This window comes from Triplophysa dalaica, chromosome 18 (genome assembly GCF_015846415.1).
Source record: "Triplophysa dalaica isolate WHDGS20190420 chromosome 18, ASM1584641v1, whole genome shotgun sequence".
NCBI lineage: Eukaryota > Metazoa > Chordata > Actinopteri > Cypriniformes > Nemacheilidae > Triplophysa > Triplophysa dalaica.
Genome location: NC_079559.1, coordinates 16,122,797 through 16,144,627, shown reverse-complemented (window position 1 = coordinate 16,144,627; position 21,831 = coordinate 16,122,797). Strand labels below are relative to the sequence as shown.

The 21,831-nt window shown below is 37.6% G+C and overlaps 1 protein-coding gene across 1 annotated transcript; it reads left to right on the top strand.

Annotated features, from left to right (window-relative positions):
- Nucleotides 1-32: 32 nt before the first annotated feature.
- On the top strand, nucleotides 33-21,708 carry LOC130406895 (dematin-like). The gene is made up of 17 exons (XM_056729477.1): nucleotides 33-347; nucleotides 10,744-10,803; nucleotides 11,762-11,809; nucleotides 11,919-11,999; nucleotides 12,158-12,295; nucleotides 12,896-12,940; nucleotides 13,958-14,099; nucleotides 16,413-16,457; nucleotides 16,537-16,686; nucleotides 16,760-16,896; nucleotides 17,796-17,901; nucleotides 18,154-18,203; nucleotides 18,293-18,341; nucleotides 18,455-18,486; nucleotides 19,248-19,313; nucleotides 19,434-19,514; nucleotides 19,615-21,708. Exons 3-17 carry the CDS (start codon nucleotides 11,795-11,797, stop codon nucleotides 19,726-19,728), a joined length of 1,251 nt encoding a protein of 416 aa, XP_056585455.1. The 5' UTR covers nucleotides 33-347; nucleotides 10,744-10,803; nucleotides 11,762-11,794; the 3' UTR covers nucleotides 19,729-21,708.
- The last annotated feature ends 123 nt before the right edge of the window (nucleotides 21,709-21,831 follow it).

Genomic DNA, 21,831 nt, shown 5'->3' with positions numbered 1-21,831 from the left:
CAAAAATGTCATACTCTTTCTGGTGTGTGTCTGGAGCGGGAATGCGCAGCGTCATGTTGTCGGAAGACCCCTCGGTTCACTGAATGGATTGAACCAGCGGTCTTCGGCAGCGCGCACGCCTGCGCTATCTGTCACACGGCACGCGGCGGCACGACTGATAAATATTTGTCGCCGGTTGTTGGGAACCAGTTGGACTAAAAGGATTCGGTTTGCCATCTCTTCTATTAAATCATATCCCAAAAGTGCGGAGTTTATGATTGGGGAAATAAACCGTAGGACATTACAGGGAAGCGTGCGGACTAGAGAAGAGTTTTTGGTTAACGACATCATATTTTCTGGTGCTGTAGGTAAGTTAATAATCTACATAGAGTGTCTGTTGAAACAAATGCCTTTGAGTAATCGGTATTTTTAACTTACTCTAGAAATCCTCCGAAATTGTAGCCCACAGGGATGCTGTCACGGGCGCGAGCTAGTGCGCGCATCGCGGTCTGTTACGCATCTGTAACGTTATAATACTTGTATTATGAAGTTAATGTAAACGCATCAACTATATGCCGACACATAATGGGATGTGTACGGTCCGTCGTCGACGTAAAATTTTAAAATCACCTATCGGCAACATAGTCGACAAGAATAGCCTATGGCAGCAGATGATGCGATGCTTTTACATAACATGAAGCGACAGAAGCGTGACAGTGACAGTTGCCTGCCTTATGCACGATGCTCGAGAAACATCTCACAGGATATTTTCAAACAACTCACTTTCTCTAGAAAAACACGTTCAGTAAAAGCGTTTGGTTTGTGTTTAGCGTTGTCCAGTCTAAGTTATATTGCTCCTGTAACTTGCTTTTGCAAGCAAAGGTCATGGGTTCAAAACCCAGTTTATATACATGCTTACTAAAATGTACAAATGAAATGCAGGGTAATTCCTTTTGGATTATGTAATCTACCTAACAGCTACATCAATGTGAGAGGATGAAGGTATGTGGCCATTATAATTGAGAGGTGTGGATTGATTGACCACATACCATCTGCTTGCTTAAAACGTGATTTATGTTGTGCAATGATGATTCATCAGCCAGCATCTTACTTACCAAAATAGTCTATAAAATCTTGGATATCAATCACAGATAATAAGATCTTATTTCTCAGTGAAACTGATTGTGGGGGTGTTTTGAGCAGGACATTTAAAAACAAAACATGGTGGGCCTGTATGGATAATAAGGCAATCAAGCATTGAGCATCAGGAACTGAACTGAACTCTGAAAGGTCAAATTTGAGATGTATCTACTCTTTTTTTATTCCTCAAAAAAATTTATTCACTCAATTCTTTCCAGTGCAGCCAGGACCACCATGGTGCATGGCAACAGGTTGTCATGACGATAACGTCACCTTCTTTCTAATTCCAATTTGATCACTCTTACACATTTTTTGTTTTGATTATATGATATTGAATGCCCTTTGGATTATTCTTATGCAACAATCTGAGTGTTTGGTGTAAACAATTTTCAGTGTTAGATTAGGTTAAGACTTGTTTCAAGTGACATGAACCTGCTTGACAAGTTCATCCCCCGGATGGATTTGATTACAACCTCAGGACAAACTAAGTAAAGCAAAGATTTATATTTGGGTCTTTTGTGCGCTCCCTTCAGGAAGCTTTTTAACCACTGAAGGATTACATAGGGCTCCTCTATAAGAGTTTTTAATTAAAATGTGACAGATCGCATTGCAATCTGATAGTCCCTTTCAAGGATGTCTGGATAGGAATGGGAGGGGACCATAGATGCTGGAGAAGTGGGAAGGCTGCATATTACATCACTGTTTAGTCCAATTTGTTTTTGGTGGACCTCTGACAACATGCTTGTTGAAGATTGGTTGTGTATACCATTTTCATGTAACTGGTTTAGCATGTGGGTTATGGGTTCGAATCCTCTAGAATGCACAGTGGCCTGAGAATTGCAAATGTACTGTGCATTGAATGCTTTGAAAGTGTCTGAATGCATAGACGTAAGGAAAGTAACAGGCTTCATAGGACTAGAGATTGATCCTTAAAGGGGTTTCCTACATGTGTGATGCAATGATTGTAAAGAGAGAACTAAGAGCCTGGGGAGAAAGCGAGACCAGAAAATTGAGCCCTGTAGAGTTAAAGAGAGTGAAGCTTCAAAATAAAATTAAGTATTTATTACACCAATCTAACATTTTTTTGGATTAGGTATTACAGGTGGCTTTGCATGTCCCAGTATGTTAAAAGCAATAATTTATTATTAACAGTTATATTTCATATTAAATCATAATTAAATAATTTTATTTTTAATATTTATTTATTATTCTTTGGACGATTGATTATGTAAAAAGTGGTCTTTAGCTGCATGCACAAATGTGTTACTTTGACTTTTATTTTGAGGATTTAATCTGTTATTAGTGTTTAGAGAGAGTTGTTACAGTCTTATTGCATGCCTCATGCGTGTATATGTGTGGGTTTGTGTTTGTGTGTGCGTGCGGTTCACACTGTACCCTCTCTTATCTCCCTCAGCAGCTACTGGTCATATGGTTTGGTTGAGCTGAGATAAGTATGTTTTTCTATGAAATGAGACACAAGGATCTGTTTTGGAGGAGTACCATGACGTACAGCAAATTAGGAAAAATATGTTATGATGTGACGGCTTTTGAAACTTCAAGAAAGTTACAGTACGCCCTACAGTGTTTAGATAGCTAAGCTACTGGTGCTAGCCTGACCCTAACTGACCCTAAAAGATTCATTTAAATCAGGAATTCTGTAAAGTTCTGTAAATTTTGTCAGAGGCTTTAAAAATGAATTTGCCGTATTGAAGCAATAAATAAATAAATTATGTATGCTGATACTTGTGACCAGCTCGAGTTAAAACTGGTCGACTAAGCTTTTCGAAAATCTATTCTGTTGTCAATATCCACAAGGTGGCTTGGGTGAAAAGCCAATTAAATAATGACAGAAGGACACAATTGGTGTTTACAAAATCCACCTTGAATTGGACTTTGAATTCTAGAATTGGAATCGAAAGGTTAGGAATTGGATACTTGATTCCTCTTAATCAATTCCTGTGTGCACTTTTTCAGAAATGTGCTTGTAAACTGGAATCGATAAGAAGAATCAGAGTGAATCAAATTCAATGACAACCAACCCATAGTCAACTTAAAATTTGTCTCGCTTTTAACTTTGGCTGCTTTCTTTGGTTAAGGCCCAAGAGGCCTTAATGACAGGTAAAGCAACAAATCACGTTTCGTTTGGTCCTGCGTCAAGTTTAGTGGCGTGGATAATGTGTCCCCTCAGTAACAGACCGGTACATTCATGAATATGTCACAAGTTAACAGCAACAGCAAATTCTGTAGCCATCTTTAAGAATTGGCTGAAAACGCATCTCTTACATCAACCCCATGACCGAGTATGACATTTCTTACATCAACCCCATGACCGAGTCTGACATTTCTTACATCAACCCCATGACCGATCTCTTTTCTACTTTTTCTATCCTCAAAAAAGACACCATAGCTCTGTATACTGTGGTAGGCTACATGAGACCAGTTTTACTGGGCCAATGCTTTTTGTAGCCCTCATGTTGTTCCAATTGCTTCCATCGTTTACCTCATTTGTAAGTTGCTTTGGATAAAAGCATATTCTTAATGACTAAATGTAAATATATGATTAAGGAAATGTAACCACAATTTTTATGAGTTTATGCCGTGAACTTTGCACACTTTTGAGAATTTCATTTTTACTCGATTGTGATGAATTCTTATTGCAACAGTTGTAAAGACCACAGCTTACTTCTCTGATCAGATCGCTTGTTTTCAGGTGGACCGTCAAAGATCGTGAAACACACATTTCCCGGACATCGCAGTAGCTCCTCACTGCAGAACGCGGCATCCTGGGGGCAAGATTGGATCCAGATCCAGTCTCCTCCCTTTGTATTGTGATTGGTCGACACTGGATCCAGTCTCTTTCCATTAACTTTTGATTGGTCGACAGATTTCTGCAGCAGTTTTGGCACAACAGACATCATACAAGTGTTGTTGCTCTACAATTTCCGCATTGAGTCGTAACTAAAGATATTCTTTTGACATAAAACAAACTGACTGAGGACAAACATTATTTATTGATATTTTTAATAATCCAATACATCTCAATAACGTATTTTATTAGATTAAGGTTTAGGGATAGGGTTTGGGTTAGGCTTAACAAATATTAACTGTGATCATTACTTACATGCGTATACTAAATGATGATATTGATAATAGCAAACGTTTGGATCCACGAGTTGCAACTTACTCTCAATTCAATTCAATTCAAGTTTATTTATATAGTGCTTTTCACAATGTGTATTGTTTCAAAGCAGCTTTACAGGGGCAAACAGGGAAAACAGAAAAGTAAAAACACAGCACAGTGCATGGTATTTATACAACGAGTAAGATCATTCTAATAAATACTATCTAATTTCTAATTAAATAAATAAATGAATGAATGCAGTCTCACGGTGAGCAGGCCAACACTGCCCTGCTGTGGCGAGGAACCCAAACTCTAATGATTGATTAATGGAGAAAAAAACCTCGGGAGAACCCTGTCACTGGTCTTGAGGCAGAACCAAAACAGAATCCTCTGTTTCATGTGGAGAGAGACGTTTGTTGACCTTTTGGCCTTCCATACTCTCCCCGAGTCTCGTCTGTGTTCCCGCCCTTTCCGTCTCATTAGCTTCCCCTTAGTGTTTGATCTGTGTCACCTGGTCCCTAATCAATTATCCTGTGTTTGTCTCCCTATTTATACCTCTCATGTTTCATTGTTCTGTGTGGTTCGTTACTTGTTCTTGTGCTTCGTCCTCGTCAGAGCTGTTGTTAACGTTCCCCAGTCTTGCCTTGTTCCTGTTTCCCGTTACTTGTAAGTGTTAGTTTAGTGTTTATTTCAAGTGTTTCTTTTATAGTTTAGTAAGTAGCGTCCTTGTTAGAGTTTATTATTTATCTAGTCTTGTTTTCCCCATAGTGGGTTTTGTTTTGTCCTTTTGCCTTTTAGTCCTGTTTTTGTTAATAAATACTTGTGTTCCCCCTACCATCTCGTCTCGTACTTGCCTGCACTTGGGTTCTTTGCGCATTTCATGACAAAACCAGGCTCAACCGGGAGGGCCAGATTCCCTCTGACGTGTCATAGCTGCACTCAAACTGGTGACATGTGATTTTAGTTTAGCATTTAATACAAAATATTGTAACTTCAGCATTAATAAGAGAAATAGTCCGTCTTTGCTCTTGGTTGGGGATGTAGTGGTCTGAGCTGGGATGGTCCAATGGTCATATTTCTCTTGGCTGGTGGTGGGATTGCCTTAGATGGAGCTGGGATGGTCAGTCAGTCTGCAGCTGTAGCTCGCGTAATCTCAAATTGGGGATGGGCATCTGTCGGTCGTCTGGACATGGTGGAACTTCTTCCTACCTTGGGATGGGCATCCCGAGGCAGAGGCGGAAAGAGAATAAAGAGAATAATTAGCATAGCTGCTGTTCATTAACTATGCATTAAGTGAAAGCTTGTCTGATGAATACTCTCCAAATTGCGGATTAGTATGTAAAGTGGGAGGAGTTGGATCTGGATCTCACCTGGATTTTTTGGTCTGCAGTGAGGACCATCTCGGACATCCTGTGAATTTTAAAGGTCTCCTCATACGACCACTTTCAACAAGTTGGTATGATTTATTAGGGTCTTCATGTAATGTCTGAAACATATTTTGCTTAAAAACACTCAACGGCTGTGTAAACAAAACCCTTCTTGAATCGTCAAAATCAGCACTGCTCACAGCAACCCGTTTTAGTGCATGTCTCTTTAAATGATAATGAGTTACTGCTCACCCCACCCCCCCTTCCATCTGGCTTGTAAACACAACACATGCAGTACTTCCATGCCATGGCAATAATTTAGCTAAATTATGTTTCCTGAATTCCTCTGCAGTTAGTTTCGTCTTAAAAGCCTCAAAACATTCATCCGTAGACAAAAAGATCTGTCATAGCAAACAGCGCTCACATTGTGCCTGTATGCTTGCCTAAAATTCACAGATTGCGCACCTGGAGATCTCAGTCATTGACAAGTTATAACGTTACACATACAACGTGAAAGCATAACTAGTAAGATGTGAATAATTTTCAGTCTAAGCACGAATGATTAGAGATGTTTAAAACAAAACTAACTTGCAGTGTTCGCTCATGTTCATTACCAAAACAAACAGTTTGCTGCAGCTAAACATATTAACGCACATAATGTATTAACATTCATACAGCTAAACTCCAAGTGTCCATCTGCACTTACATACAGCAAGTTTAACACTGGCTTTAAATGTTCTATTTAGCCTGTGACTGACGTAGCAACCTTCTCTATCATATGCTAACGTTATACTATATATACGGTACATTTTTGTCAATTCAGACTGTTGATAAAAATTACTCACATCGGCAGTTTTGTCTCGTTCAGTCGGTCTTGATCCCTCTTGAGGAACAATTTTGAAGCTATTCCTTGTGCTGTCCCAGGTTGAAAAAGCACTACGACTTGAAGTGATTCAATGAAACAAGCAGGTTTTTCCTTATGGTTTCTGAGGGATTTCCACTAAATATAAAATAAATCAACCGCTGTCTCCTCCTAGGGTTGGACTTTTGCATGTTGTCCACAAACCTTAGCCATGGCATCACATACACCGCTGTCACTTGTGAAAACAACAATGGGCGGTAACATTATAATAAAATCTGCTTTGGATATCACAATCGGAGCGAAATCTGAACGGTTCGATTTCTCACATGCTTGTTGGAAAAGGCACACCAAAAAAACTCACTGGGGTCTTATTTTTCACGTTTTTTGGGTTGCTAGATGCACCCGGGGCCCGATTATAGCACTTAAAAACAGAAAAAGTGGGGTTTTCATATCATGTCTCCTTTAACCAATCAGATGATGACTTCGAAAGGTGCTGAAGTGTTTCCAGAAAAGTGTGCCATGTGCATCAGGCGTTTAGTTGGCGTGAAATTAAACTAACTTGAAATTAAAGCTGAGATATGGTACAAACGCTTTTCTAGGGATAGTAACTGTCATTTGGTATCCCATGGTGCTGTTGGACTGAGGTCTATAATGTTTTTCAGTGTTTTATGTCCACTACTGTTTCCAGTAGAACGACCTAACACAATTACGGCAAATGGATGCCGCCATAAATGTCCATCAGGAGGGCCACTACATTCCAAATCTTTTTAGTTTTCGTAAATGTCGGTCAGAATTAAATGTCGCCCTATAGCAACTTTGCTGTCAGTATGTATGAAACCTGTTTTTAAATTAAAGCACAAAGTACAGGTGTAAAGTACACTGAGGGATTCAGTAAATCGTTGTAATGAAGCACTCATTGGCAACAGCACAATGGCTGTGCTTAAAACACTTAATCCCCCACATTCTGTGTGTCTGTATGTGTGTCTGTGTGTGTGTGAGTGTGAGAGAGAGAGAGAGAGAGAGAGAGAGACAGAGAGAGAGAGAGTGAAAGATCAGGCCTACACACATGCACTTCTGTCTGCAATAACATTAATTGTTATGAGGGCATTCAAAGCTTAACCCAGGACCTAAAGCTGTTTTGTAGCTAACAAGAGAAATAATTTCTCTCTGATAGTAACTGTTCTAGACCAATTTCAACTTCACGTTTTGTGCCTGGAGATTGTGTGTCTGTACTTCTTTTCCCAACATGTCCCAGACGTGTCCTCTTTCTCACATATATGAAAAGAATATGGGTCACTATGCATTGGTAATTAAATATGAAGGATGAGTGCTGCATTGTCCAGTTTGTGAAGAAAGCAAGTCTAGTGTTAATTTAGTGATCTTTACCTGTGACACATGAACAGTGGCATATACATTTGTGGCACATGCTTAAATCCAAAGGAATCTGCAGTATATTTGAGAAATCTCTGTATTTCCAAAACCTGGGATGTCCAAACTGCACAGTTGTTTGTAAATGATTACATGCTATGTTTTACTTTTTTATTAGTTAGACATTTTCAAAACCTTGTGACAAACAAAAGGTAAAGGGTAACTAACAATAATGATGGCAAAAAATCATGAAATATAGGGATACAAGGTTTCAGAAGGACAAACCCACGATATTGAGGAAACAGTACTGATATATCTTAGTATGAAGGTAGTTGTGGTTTAAATTATCTATAGTTGTCTTGTATTCAAATGGTTTCAGTTGGTGGCATGGCTTTTAACCGATGTTGTTTTGGGATCCGTATAATAAATGCTTGATGTAAAGGGATAGATACCCCAAAAATGAAAATACTCTCTCTCCACTGCTTGGTCCCCATAGAGGACCATAGTAGGAAAAATTACAATGGTAGTCAGAAGTGTTTGCTGTCCTACATTCTTCAAAATATCTTCTCTTGTGCTCGACATAACAAAAAAAAGTACTAGGGTAGTCAATGGGGTCCGAGAACTGTTTGGTTACAATCATTCTTCCAAATATCTTTATCTGTGTTCATCAGAAAAAAAGAAATATATGCAGTAATGGTATTTACACTAAATGTTTGCCCTGCATGATGAAATGTTATTTAAATCTGTATCACTTAAGTATCAAAGCAGCTTACAAACAAAGAAGTGTCATGCATTACAAGCTGTTCAAAATGGGGGTGCAAGCAACAAACCTTAAGTATGCTCGTTCACATCAACAACCGACAATGTTTAGGGGTGGAGGGATGGATATTTTATTAGTGTGTAAAAACCACTTAATATAATTCTGCCCCACCCACATGGCCTTGGTTACATCAGCCAAAAAAATTCAATTCTAGAATTACTAAATAGAAATTATGATGACTCAATCTAACTTGTTTGGAGGTGCAGACTATAAAGTCTAATTTGCCATAGCAACGGATCTGATGTTACATAATGCAGCATGAATAGGAAGAGAGGCCTGCTTGGCTTGATGTGGAAGATGCAGCAGGATATTTTTAGGACTCCGTTTCTCATGCTTTTTCTCCTCAAGTGATGCTGGAGGATGTAGATTAGGATGGGTGCAGGATACACACTGAACTGTGTGTGAGTAAATATAGTGCGAATACAGTATATCTGATTCTGGTGTTCGCCTGTGAGTATCTGTATCGTAAATATGACTCCATATGAAAATAAAGATAAGGTTTGTTACCCATGATTCATCTAATGATGGCCTTTGAACTATAGTGACCCCACATTACCCTTTATTGGTAGTTAACACCCACTCACAATTCAGTAATGTACACAGTAATCCAAAAGCAATGTTGGCCATGACAAACCTTAACAATAAACTCAACAAGGAATTGTTTTAAAGTTTGACACCATTAAAAAGAGGTTTCTAGTTTTTGTATGTAGATAGATTTACATGTGTGCGTAGTTATTTTTTTTCAGATGATTTACATAAGCTAATATAATACAATATAATAATATTGTATAATTGTATATTGTATATTGTATAATATTAATATAATACATAAGCTGAAATGTATTTGATCTGATCTTGAAGTTTATGGTTTTTCCTCTTTTTGTTTTCTACCTGATGAACTGGAAAAGCATCTCTCATCCATCTGCTGTTTTCTCTCCAGAGACAAGGCTTGATTTTCCACTAGACATGGACAATCCTACTATAAATAATTTAAGAGAATAACTGAACCCAACTGAATTCTTTAAACCCAAGTTAGATCTGTTTATCCATCTGTGTTGGAGGACACAGTGGTTTTACAGAGATGTGAGATGTCAAAGCTTCAGAGTTGCTTACGTAGGTCTGTGAAGGTAATGGTGACATACCCTGATAGAACAGCAGCATCATTGAGAACACGCTGTGTCTTGTGGATTTGCAATCATAAAAAATAAATGTGACCGTGTGGTACCCCCTCGCTTTATTCACGTCTTCTTGGTTCATTTTGTTCCTTTATTGTACTAAATATGTTATAGTAATAAATGGTGTTGATCTGTATTATTTGTGTCGTACATAAACATCATTTACATCATTCAACCTTAAAGTAGTTCACCCCAAAACAAAAAAATTGTCTTTATTTACTCACTTACTTGACATTTCACACCTGTATGACTTTCTTTCTTCTGGAGAAAACAGAAGAAGATATTTTGAAGAATGTCAGTAGACTAAAGCCATTGGTCTCTATTGATGTTTTGTGTCCATACAATAGAAGTCAAATGGGACCAAAAGCTTTTGGTATCTGACATTCTTCAAAACATCCTCTGGTATGAAATGTCAAGAGGGTGAGTAAATGATCACAGACTTATAGTTTTTGGGTGAAATATATCTTTAAACTTATTATTCATTATGTCATTTAAGTGTAGTGTATTCTTTGTCATATTCTGTCCCTTTTCAAGTTCATTGTAAATATGCTTGTTGAGCGATATTGTATCATCATGTGTGGGGTTCAGAGTTCACTGAGTCATGAATAATTGAGTGATTTTGACTTCAGTAAGTTCAGACACTCATTTTGCGGGTCGATAACTCAGAGACACATCCTCAAGAGGAAGCACTTGTATTCTCTTTTAGTTTGTCTTATTGTTTTCATCTCTTGGCCATTGAGAGGTGAATAATGAGCTTTTTGCATGATAATGAATGTTGTATGAACTGACTACACTAATAAATTTGTTGGATGTTAAATGTTGAACTTGATTCAATAAACAGTGGACTTTTTAAAGAATGTCATGTATAAGCGTGTGGTCCCTCATGTGATGGAAACCTTTGTGTGTTTTAGGAATGGTGTTTGTCGAGGAGGCCTTGATGATGACTGACATGAATCATCTCACTGAATGAGGTAAGATTTCACGGTTCACTCATTTCCTCATCTAAAATCTGCTCATAAGTCGTACAAGTAGCCGTTATAGATCACCTTTGTGGTCACCAAACAAATGTTGACCGGTTGGGACTTGGATCAGCGCTTTGGTCTAAAAATTGTTGAAATAATATGATTCAGCAAACATTTGACCGTTATAGCGGATTTTATTTTTCATAAGAACTTTTGTAAGAAATATCTAAGTTAAGAAACTAAGTTAATACTGTAGATCATTTCATGAGAAATGATAAAAGTAATTGAAGTCTTTTGTCTTGAGATGTCTTCTGAAAAGCTTGAGGACCAGCTGCTAGGGTGATGTCTAGAAGCAAAATAACATAAAGATAAATTAAAGTATATTCCAATGGTTCTCTTTGGCTCTCCATTGATCCTTTTATCATCTCCAATATCTAATCCCAAACAAACCTCTACACCCTTAAGAGCAGAGAGCACACGATCGATCTCAATCACATTTAGCCACAGAAATCCATTCAGACCGCCGGCCCTATTTTAAAGCCATCACACAGGGTCTGTCTCCAGAGCTTTCACCAAGAAAAAATTTGGATTATATGGAAATTACTACTTAAATGACTGCTTGCTTTGCAACAATAATAGTTACTTACAGCAATGTTTTGTTGTAAGAGCGTGCAGCATTTTATTCATAGGAACGGAAAGCATATCCTTTTCAATAGCATACAAAAGACTCTGGAATGGTAAAATAAAGCTTTTGTGTGGAGGTCCATCAGAAGCCCAGAGAAACATCACCATTGTGTCAAAAGTCCATTGAGTCCAGAAGGTTTTAAGGTACCGCAAGCTTCTCTTTAAGCTTTATGCACTTTTTCAGGTCAGCTTTTGCTTTTAAAGCTTGGAAAAGTCACTGTACATGAATGACTGTAAATACTGTAGTAACTGCTCACGGTCTCTAATTGTTTTTTGTTCACAGTGACCCCTGGAAAGGACCGATTCCTCATTCAAAATGATGATGCATAAGGTAATAGATTATAAAAAGTGCATTCATTTATTCTATCCATTTGTTTTGTTAATTAATACAATGTTTTGGTCATTCCTGACCTTTGACCGGCATGTTTTTGTGTGAAAAGCAATCAGCCCGTACCTCCCCGGGCAGCGTTTGTTCTCTCCATGGAGGGGCAGTACCTGGATCCCCAGCCATCACTATTGTGGTGTGTATGCGTATAAAGGCTGTTTATGCGTAAATGTTTTGTGCAGTTTTTATGATCTGAAAACAATCAAAGTTCTTAAAAAGCAAACAGAAATCATGTCTCTAAACTGTTCCAATCGTTCGGTTCTTTCTGTTCATCTTTTGATTTCGTTTATCCAGACCAAAATGGACCATCAAGTTATCGGGTATAAAGATCTAGCGGCTATTCCTAAAGACAAAGCTATTCTAGACATAGAGAGACCAGACCGTATGATGTACCAGCCGCACTTCAATTATTCAACAATGGATCGTTCAGAGGTACAACACACACACAATCATGAAAGAATTAGAAAATTCTCTTATGTTTAGTCACCCTGAATAACAGATGTATATGACTTTCTTTCATCAGGTTAACGCAACAAAAATTATATTACAATGCCTCATTGGTTCTTGTTTAAGAATAATACGATGGCATTTGAATATACAATTATTGTTTATGGCCACCTGAAGAAACAGCAGAAATGATAAAAGATGTTTAGGGGTACCTGTACTGTTGTTTGCACATTTAGGCAAAGCTATTCAACATTTTGGCCTGTTTTTAGCACTGATGGCCTCAATAGATGTCTGTTGTCACATGGCTGAATGAGTTTTTTACAAATAAACATTGAGTCTGTGATGTGTTCAAACAGCGCTGGTTAGTTTCCTGCTGGGTGTGATGTGTTGAGATCAATACACACACACGTTAGTTTGGCTGTCTAATTTCCTTTATTGTTTTGTTGTAATGGAAGCTTTACGCTTCATTAAGTCTGTGGAAATGTCTGGATATCTCACTCACAGCCAACAACTGACCTTATCCCTCTGTTATTCTGTTTCTCTCTCTCTCTCTCTCTCTCTCTCTCTCTCTCTCCCTGTCTCTAGAGGTCATTATCTCCTCATTCTATCTCTCCTCCTCCCTCTCCAGAGGTAAGATGCATGTGCAGTGAAAATAATATATATCATATAACCTCTGTGTGCTGAATGGAGGGTTTATATGCACTTATAGACGCAAAAATATTTTAGATTTCATTACAAATTTTATTTAGTCAGCATTTCGAGATGTATGGTGGTCATTCCTGTCCAGTGTCTGTTGAATTTCATCAAAATCAAACCTCAGGAGTGTCATAAAGTCATCCAACAGCAATGTGAGAGAATGACAGCATGACAAGACACATGGAAACTGTGATAAAAAATAAAGGTTATCACATACATATTTAACTTTTTCTAAATGTGTTAACAAATAATAATTTTGTATTGCTTTAAAGTAAATATAAGCATTTTTTCTTTACACTATTTGAGAACTGAAAAAATACACAGCATTTTTTTGTTATTTTGACCTAATTTTCTGCAAATGAATGCAAATAGAATCAATATTTTTATTTGAAATTTGGAAGAAATGTTGTTAGTAATTCACAAAACGAAAATCAAAAATTATAACACATACATATGAATAGTAAATACAGATAAACTGAAAATAATTTTGAAATGGTCTCTTTATTTTCCTCTGAGGATGTAGATGCACAGTATTACATGTGTGATGAATTTGTCATAAAACTTTATTTCAGTATACCACGCCATAATTTCTGATAATAAACACAACTAGAGATCTTCACATCTTTCGTTAATGTTCACATTCATTTGCATCAGGATATTACTCTATGTTGACAATATTACAAGATAGCTCTTTAACTATATTTTAGTTACTATTGACCAGCTCTACCAGCATGTGAATACGTTTTACAAGTCAGAATCCCGTAATTCTGATACTGCTGACATTTTGACATTTAACATGGAATGCCAATGACACGAGGTCACACGTGTATGTATAACGGCCATGTAAAATGCTGACTTATTCTGTCTGATTTTAGTTCCAGAACTGTCCACCTTTAATCTGCTTAAGCACCGTTCTACATGGTTTAGAAACACTTCTATGTTTAATTCCAGAACAGACTATCAAAGGACGCACAGGATTGGTCAGAGCACAAATCTTCTGGCAGCACATCTCCTGCCTCCACGCAGCTGCTGAGCAAAAGCATCACCATCAGCACAAAAGCCCCACACCAGCAGCAGCACTTTCACAGACCAGGTCATATCCTACAGCACCTCATGTAGCTCTGAACGTTCATGTGTTTCATTCTCACACATACTGATAAAATGTTAACCTTATTTGTGTAAAAGTGTCATGATGGCAGAATCATGGCAGGATCCCTTGTCTTGTGTGGAGAGAGACATATTATTGTTATCATGACATAATATGCACTCTCTCCAGTCTCGTCTATTGGCCTGCCCCTCTTTTTCCCTCGTTAGCCTTCCATTAGTGTTTCATCCCCTACACCTGTTCCCATTGTTATCTTCCTTTGTAAGTCTCCCTATTTAATATCCTTGTGTCTGCTGTCCTTTGCTCGTTCGTTTTGCAATGTACCCTGCGTCTTCTCCTTGCCGTGTGTTTTGCCTTGACTTGCCTTGTCCTTGCCAACCCTAAACCGTGTTTGTAAGACGTTATGTCGCTCTTTGTATTTAGCAAATTTTTTGCACCCTCGTGGGAAGTTTTTTGTTTTGAATTCTTCTTTTTGTCACCGCGTCCCTTGTTCGTGTTTTGTTATAGTTTTCCCCATTGTGGATGTTTTTGTTTTGTTTAATAAATCTTTGTTAAGACCCTTCACCGCTGCTGCCTGCAATTGGGTTCTCTCTCTACATGATCTGTGACAGAATGAACGAGACTATACTGAACAAAGCGGGCAACATGGATGCTCTGCGGTGCCACCAGGCTCTCCTCGTTTGGGTGTTCGTCAGGGGAATGCAGACTTTTGGGACTATGTAGACAGGTTCCTGGAGGCAGCATGGGAGGTGGTCTTCGGGGAAGAGGAGGTGGCGGTGCTTTTCAACGGCGGTCTCAGGGACCCTCTTTCACGGGCGGAGATGAGGTCATTGACACCCCTGGACTTCGACGTTCAGTTGCGGTACGCCATGAACCGACCGGAGTCCAGGGTCTCAGCTCAACCCAGCTACCCATCTCCGCTGGCAGTGATTCCAGAGCCACACCATCTGCCTCATCCCCTGCTACCTCTTCAACACCAGTCACCCTCTGTGGCAAGCGGGGGAGGAGAGCGTCCCTTCCTCTTTCGAGGGATCCCAACCGGATCCTACCGCGCCCTTCACCTCTTTCTTGCAGCCGACTACCAAGCAAGTGGTCCAGCTCAAGAGGAAGAGGCAACGGAGAGGGGCGCAGGGTCCAGCGCAGCCGACGTCCAGTCCGGTGCAGCCAGTGCCAGTCTCGTCCAGCCCTTGGCTTCCAGTCCCGTCTAGCTGGTGTTTCAGCCGGCAGTCCAGCCAGCAATTCAGCCAGCGGTCCAGCAGGCGATGTCACTGTCTAAGTCTGTCTTGTCTTGTAGGTCACCTTGAGAAGCGTCAGGGTGTCGCTCCTTAAGAAGGGATTCTGCCTCGTCATGTCTTTCTTGGTCTTGTGGCAGAATCATGGAATGATCCCTTGTTTTGTTGAGAGAGACATATTATTGTTATCATGATATAATATGTGCTCTCTCCAGTCTCGTCTATTAGCCCGCCCCTCTCGTTACCTCGTTAGCCTTCCATTACTGTTTCATCCCCAACACCTGTTCCTATTTTTATCTTCCTTTGTTAGTCTCCCTATTTAATGCCCTTGTGTCTGCTGTCCTGTGCTGTCTTCTCCTTGCTGTGTGTTTTGCCTGGACTTGCCTTGTCCTTACCTAGCCCTTACCTACCCTTAACCGTGTTTGTTAGACGTTGTGTCGCTCTTTGTATTTAGTTTTATTTTTTGCCACCTTGTGGGAAGTGTTTTGTTTTGAATTCTTCTTTTTGTTACTGTGTCCCTTTTTGTTTGTTTAATAAATCTTTGTTAACCCCTTCACCGCTGCTGCCTGCAATTGGGTTCTCTCTCACGTGATCCGTGACAAAAAGTGTCATATGTATGTAATGTAAATCCCAGCATAGTCATAGCTAAACAACTGCACTTTAAGATATAGATCTTTAGAGATCACCTTAAAATCATTTAATCTTTACTCACCCTCAGGTTGTTCAGAACATGTATAAATTGCTTTTTTCTTCTGAACACAAAGGAAGCTATTTAGAAGAATGTCCGTAACCAAACAGATATCATCCCATATTTACTGTCACAGTAGGGAAAATAAATACTATGGGAGTCAATGAGGGATGACATCTGTTAAAAGGACAGTTTACTCAGTATTGCTCATAGTTCTGTTGAACACAAAAGAAGATATTTTTTTAAATGTCTTTGTGGTTTTGTCAATGGGGGCCAGTGTTGTTCGGTTACCAGCGTTCTTCAAAATATTTTCTTTTGTGTTTTTCAGAAGAAAGAAACTCATACTAAATAATATTTTGTGATGTCTTGTTTTCCTTGCAGATAATAGAACTAACATATACAGGAAGCCACCTATATATAAACAAGGTAAGCACTGTCAGTTTTATCAGCCTGAATATAACTCCTGTGCATTTTTTTATGAGTGTGTGTTTTTGAATGTGTGTAGACGTTTTGTCATCTGTTCCACATGGTAAACACATTGAGGATCTCATTATCGAATCATCAAAGTTTCCCGCCGCTCAGCCTCCAGACCCCAACCAGCCCTCAAAGATAGAGACAGACTACTGGCCCTGCCCACCCTCACTGGCTGTTATAGGTAACACGCTCACTTTCACAATACTGTCCACTCTGCGTGTTTAAGCATTACCCATTTCACTTATGTATAACAGAGACGGAACGCAGAAAGAAAACAACATCGGAGACAGCGGAGGCAGAAGAGGATGAGGAAGATGATACCTATGATGACAGCGATCGGTCAGATGACATGTGGAGACTCAGACAAATGCAAAAACAAGAACTCAACAAGGTAGACCTTGTTTGTTATTTGGGGAGCATTGTGCAATGCATTGGGTCTCTTAAAGTGTAAAGAGATGTTAAAGTTGATTTTCATATATATTTAGGCTATATATATTTATATATGTATGAAGACAAATCTCTTTTTGGAACCAAACTCTCTCTCTCTCTATTTATATATATATTATTTCTTTATTTAAAAAATGAACATGTTTTTAGTTTTTCCTTTTTGTTTTTCAGTACAGAAATCTTTTTGATCATTCATATATTACTGGTAGACATTTCTTTATTTTTATCAGACATAAACACACTTTTTTTGTTTGGATTTTGCCTGAAACAAGGTATAATTGAAATTTAGCTTTTCAAGCATATGTATCTTGATTTGAGAAAGTTTATTTGAACAGATATTTGTACTGAAAAACAATTAGTAGGACTTTAATTTATTTGCGATGTTGCTATGAAAATGAAAGAGCAATGTTTTATTTTCTTATGTTTTCTAATGCATTCTTGCACAAAATTAAAAACACAGAACTACCAGCTACCACAATAAATTTAAATCATATAAAACTAAAATTACTGAATGTGTTTAATAAAAATGTTTTTTAGGGACAATATTAAATGTTTAAAGACTGAAAAACAAGAAAAATTTGAATAAAAGTTGTTTCTCAGCTTGGTTTCTGTTGCAAGGTCTTTTCTTTTGGTCACACTCGACCTTCAAGTGAGGGTTGGTTTCAAATTCAAGACAGATCTTTGGGGATTCTTGCATTTCTTGTCGAAACAGGGAGCCACGATGATCAATTCAGTCTCTTAGTCTGGGTATATTGTTTCAATGTCCACCTCACCCCATGCGACCCCTCCTCACAAACACACACACATCTCCTCATCTCACTCGCTTTCTCTATTTTGTCACAGATTCAGTCTAATCTTGGAAAACTGATACTAAAAGAGGAGAACGAGACATCAGCACCTATCCACAGGAAAACACGGTCTCTTCCTGACAGGACTCATACGCATCTGTGTACGCTGGGTTATTCATTGTGTAATGTTGTTTGTCTGTGGGACTGAAATGTAGCTGTATCAGGTTTTAAATATATATCCCAATTGACAGTGCTTACAGTGCCCCCTTTTGGTTGTATCATGACATATTTTTTTAAACATTTGATGGACCTCTGTGAAAAGGAAAATATGTGCTTTAGCATCAATATAAAGACGTGTAGTTTGTTTGTTGTGCCAGATGAGTTAATGTGTTTACTCTTTTTATTCCACACAGGCTCTAAATCCCCCTCATTTACATCCTACACAAATATTGGCCTTACAAGGGTGAGAGGCGAATAGTTTTTTATATTTCAGTTTTATAATTAAAAGTATATGATTATACTGACTGAATCAGTTTGATATTTGTTTTATAGCTCCGGTCTGCAGAGTTCTCATCTTCGAACAATGATAAAGGAAGTCAAAGTAAGTTTTCCCATTACAATAGTAATCTTTCGCTATATTTTAAGTATTAGTGACTTAATAAGAATAGTTCATATAATATAATATAATACAATGTATTTGTTTCTTTTATACAGATTTTCAGGTAAGTGATACTTTACATTACAGTGTATTTATGCTCTTGAGGGATGTTTTCATTCAAAGGTCAATTTATGCATCATAAAATTCATGACAAGTAGAATATACCAAAACTGCAACCTAAAGAATATACACTACCAGTCAAAAGTTTGGGAACATTTGACTAAAATGTTTCTCATACTCTGAAATATCATTTAATCTGAAGGTGTATGCTTCAGTGTTTGAAATTACTTGTGTGGACACAAATATAATTGTTTATATTAAATAATTTCTATGATATTTCTATGGATTACTTGTACAAAATAATGAATAAAAAGCAATCAATAAGAGTCCAGGATCGTTAAAAATCCCTTTACTACTGTTTTAAAAGCATCCCAGATTGAGAAATCAAGAAGCTGGTTTATTAAATGCCAATGGAACGATTTGCAAACCAAGTCAAAGGGTGACTCTGAAAGTGCTAAAATGGAACATTTCTTTTGAATGCTTTTTTTCACAACATCATTCTCGAATTTACAATTGTATGGTTTTGATAAGTTTACGACTATTCTAAAATGTGGAAAAAATATAAATAAAGAATGTGTGAGTAATCCCAAACTTTAGACCGTAATAACACATATCATTTTGTACCCTGGCTAAACAGAATTGCATGTGTGAAATGTTTACATGGCCTTTCCTAAACATGTCATAAGCAACATACTGTAATGGAATTTAATAGTCTTGTTCCATAATAATCACAAAAACGCTCTCTTATTTTTATATTGGTGTGGTATTGCTTTGTGATCATTTCTATAGAATGGAGAAGCTCAAAGCAGACGTATAGATAGAGGCAATTCACTCCCCACTATGCTGGAACAAAAGGTGATTTCCACAGTTAGCTTGTAAACGTAACAAGTTTTATTTTTATCGATTTATAAATGTATTGTTGCCAAAGGCTTGACCTTGGTTATTTAGCATTTGCACCATGTATTGGCTTAACAGATTTATCCATATGAGATGCTCATCATAACCCACAAAGGCAGAAATACACTCCCACCTGGTGTAGACAGAACACGGTTGGAGGTACATTTGTTTTCTATCATTATTTTAGCATTATTAACTTTATTTTAGCATCACACAATTTTAGGCTCTCTACTCATTCAAACTTTTTTTTTTGTCACAGAAGCATCTTTCACCTGATGAATTCCAGCATGTCTTTGGAATGTCAATCGAGGAATTTGACAGCCTTTCTCTATGGAAGAGAAACGACCTGAAGAGAAAAGTGTCTCTCTTCTAGTATAGTCAGAGAAAAAAGATCTCTCACAAACAATGTCACGTTTGCACTTGTGAAGACACTTACAACAGAAGTCACAGTAGAATACAAAGGAAAGATGAGGGGAATGGGATTATGGAGCCAGCAAAGAAAGAAATTAGTGATCCTTAACTTTGACAAGTCCCATTTCCTATTGCAGCTATCTCAAACAATCATATCTGTAACTTTGATATCCCTTTACCAGTCCCAGCTACTATGTCGGGACACCAGCAGGGATACAAAGTTTGCAAGTTCTCTTCTGTGTGTGCTTAGTAAAGCTAAAATAATATACACAGATATTAATGCTGCCAGTAGATGTGAATTGCACCGGTAATTTAGCAGACCAAAGTACTTCAGATACTAGTTCACACAAACGTCCAGACGGACCAGAAAAAAATCACTGCCACACTTTAAAACCATTATGTGCTAAACATGAATTAAGTAAATTAAGCGAAGACTCAAATTAAGCGAAGACTTTAGACGGACAAATTGCACAACCTCATTCCCTCCACGTCAGACGCATCATACAAATGGAAAAACCAGCAAAACTATATATGGCAACAATTACCATGGCAACAGCTGATGATAGTGGGTGAAAGTTTGCTGTTCCAAAGATAGCTACTGTATATTAGTAAGAGTTACTGAATGTTAGATATGACACACCTGCATGGCAAATGTATTACCTGCTTTTATTTGAATGATGATTGATAGTGAATACTAGTGTGTTTGGTGAACACTTCTCTACAACAGAATGTATTGATCCAAAAGTTTCAGTTCAGTTTCATTGCCTTTATTCTCTTGTTTTTTCTCCCTTTCTCCTATTTGCTGCTATGGCCTTTTAAAGCACCTTTACCATTTTTGGTTCTTTCCTATTTTCTTCTTGATAAGTAAAGATTTGTTTAGTGTTCCTGTTTTAAAGGATAAGGAAAAATCAGGATATAAAGGGATTTCAGATTGCGCATGATGGTTTGCCTTCGGTAGATAATTATTTTATTTAGAATGTTGAATGTGGAAGAAAAATGGGGGACGTTTCTGTCTTCCATGAAACACATGCTATTGCTATTATTTGGCTATAAGAATATAGAATAGAAGTCATACAGACTATACAATTTTATGGTGCTTGTTCTCTATGGAGAACAGCTCCTGATCCCCATTTTATTAAAAATAACTGAGTGAAAGAAATGGAAGATCTTAAAATCTGCTTCAAGGATTCTTAAGAGCAAGTAGAACGCTCCGATAGATTGCATGTATTGTACTTTCAGAACAGAAAGAAAATATGTGATAATAACTAAAATCACTTAACCAACAAACATATCAAATTGAAGATATAGAACAATACACATAGACATTAAACATTTAGTTTTAAGAAGCAGTGCTCACACAGAGCATGAAATACAATACGTGCCTGGAGAGATGGCTGTTGTTATAATACTGAATTGTCTGTAGTTTTAATAGGATGGTGCCATCTATTCACTCTTCAAGAGAAAACAATCATCTAAGCAGATAAAACTACACCAACTCTTTAACACAAATATTTTATTTTTATGCCTTACACATCTGCTGTTTAGAATATCTTGTAAGGAGCACAAACTAGTTTAACATACTCATCACAATACTCAAATATAATACAATTATTATACTTGTCAATCATAATGTATTTCAGTGGCAGCTTTTAATTGTGTTTATGGTCTGAAAATATTTGTGGCTTTTGAAGTGATAGCACGCAGGTTTCCTGAATTTGTTTGGAATTTGGTTTGAGAAGGGCACTTAAGACCAGATCCTAAAGCACTTGATTCACTCATTTACTTAAAGGACTAAAAGTGAGAAAACAGGCTTATGTGTTCCAAAAATGTTCCAATGATTAACATAGACATGCTTATCTTCTCAGATTCACGAATAGTGCTTTTTTCCCTTTTTATGTGAAAGTGTGGTGAATGGAAAATAAACAGAATTTACTTAAATGAGTATGTTGTTTTGATTTTACTTGTAGTATTGTTTTAATTGTCTCGAATATTTGCTAACTAATAAATAATTTGAACGTATTTTTAAGTCAATAAAGTTTTGGAATCGAACAAACTGAAGGTAATT

Coding starts and splice junctions, on each gene's coding strand:
- LOC130406895 (XM_056729477.1), top strand. Junction 16,897..17,795: donor AAAAACAAGAACTCAACAAG/GTAGACCTTGTT, acceptor ATTTTGTCACAG/ATTCAGTCTAATCTTGGAAA. Junction 19,515..19,614: donor TAGACAGAACACGGTTGGAG/GTACATTTGTTT, acceptor TTTTTGTCACAG/AAGCATCTTTCACCTGATGA.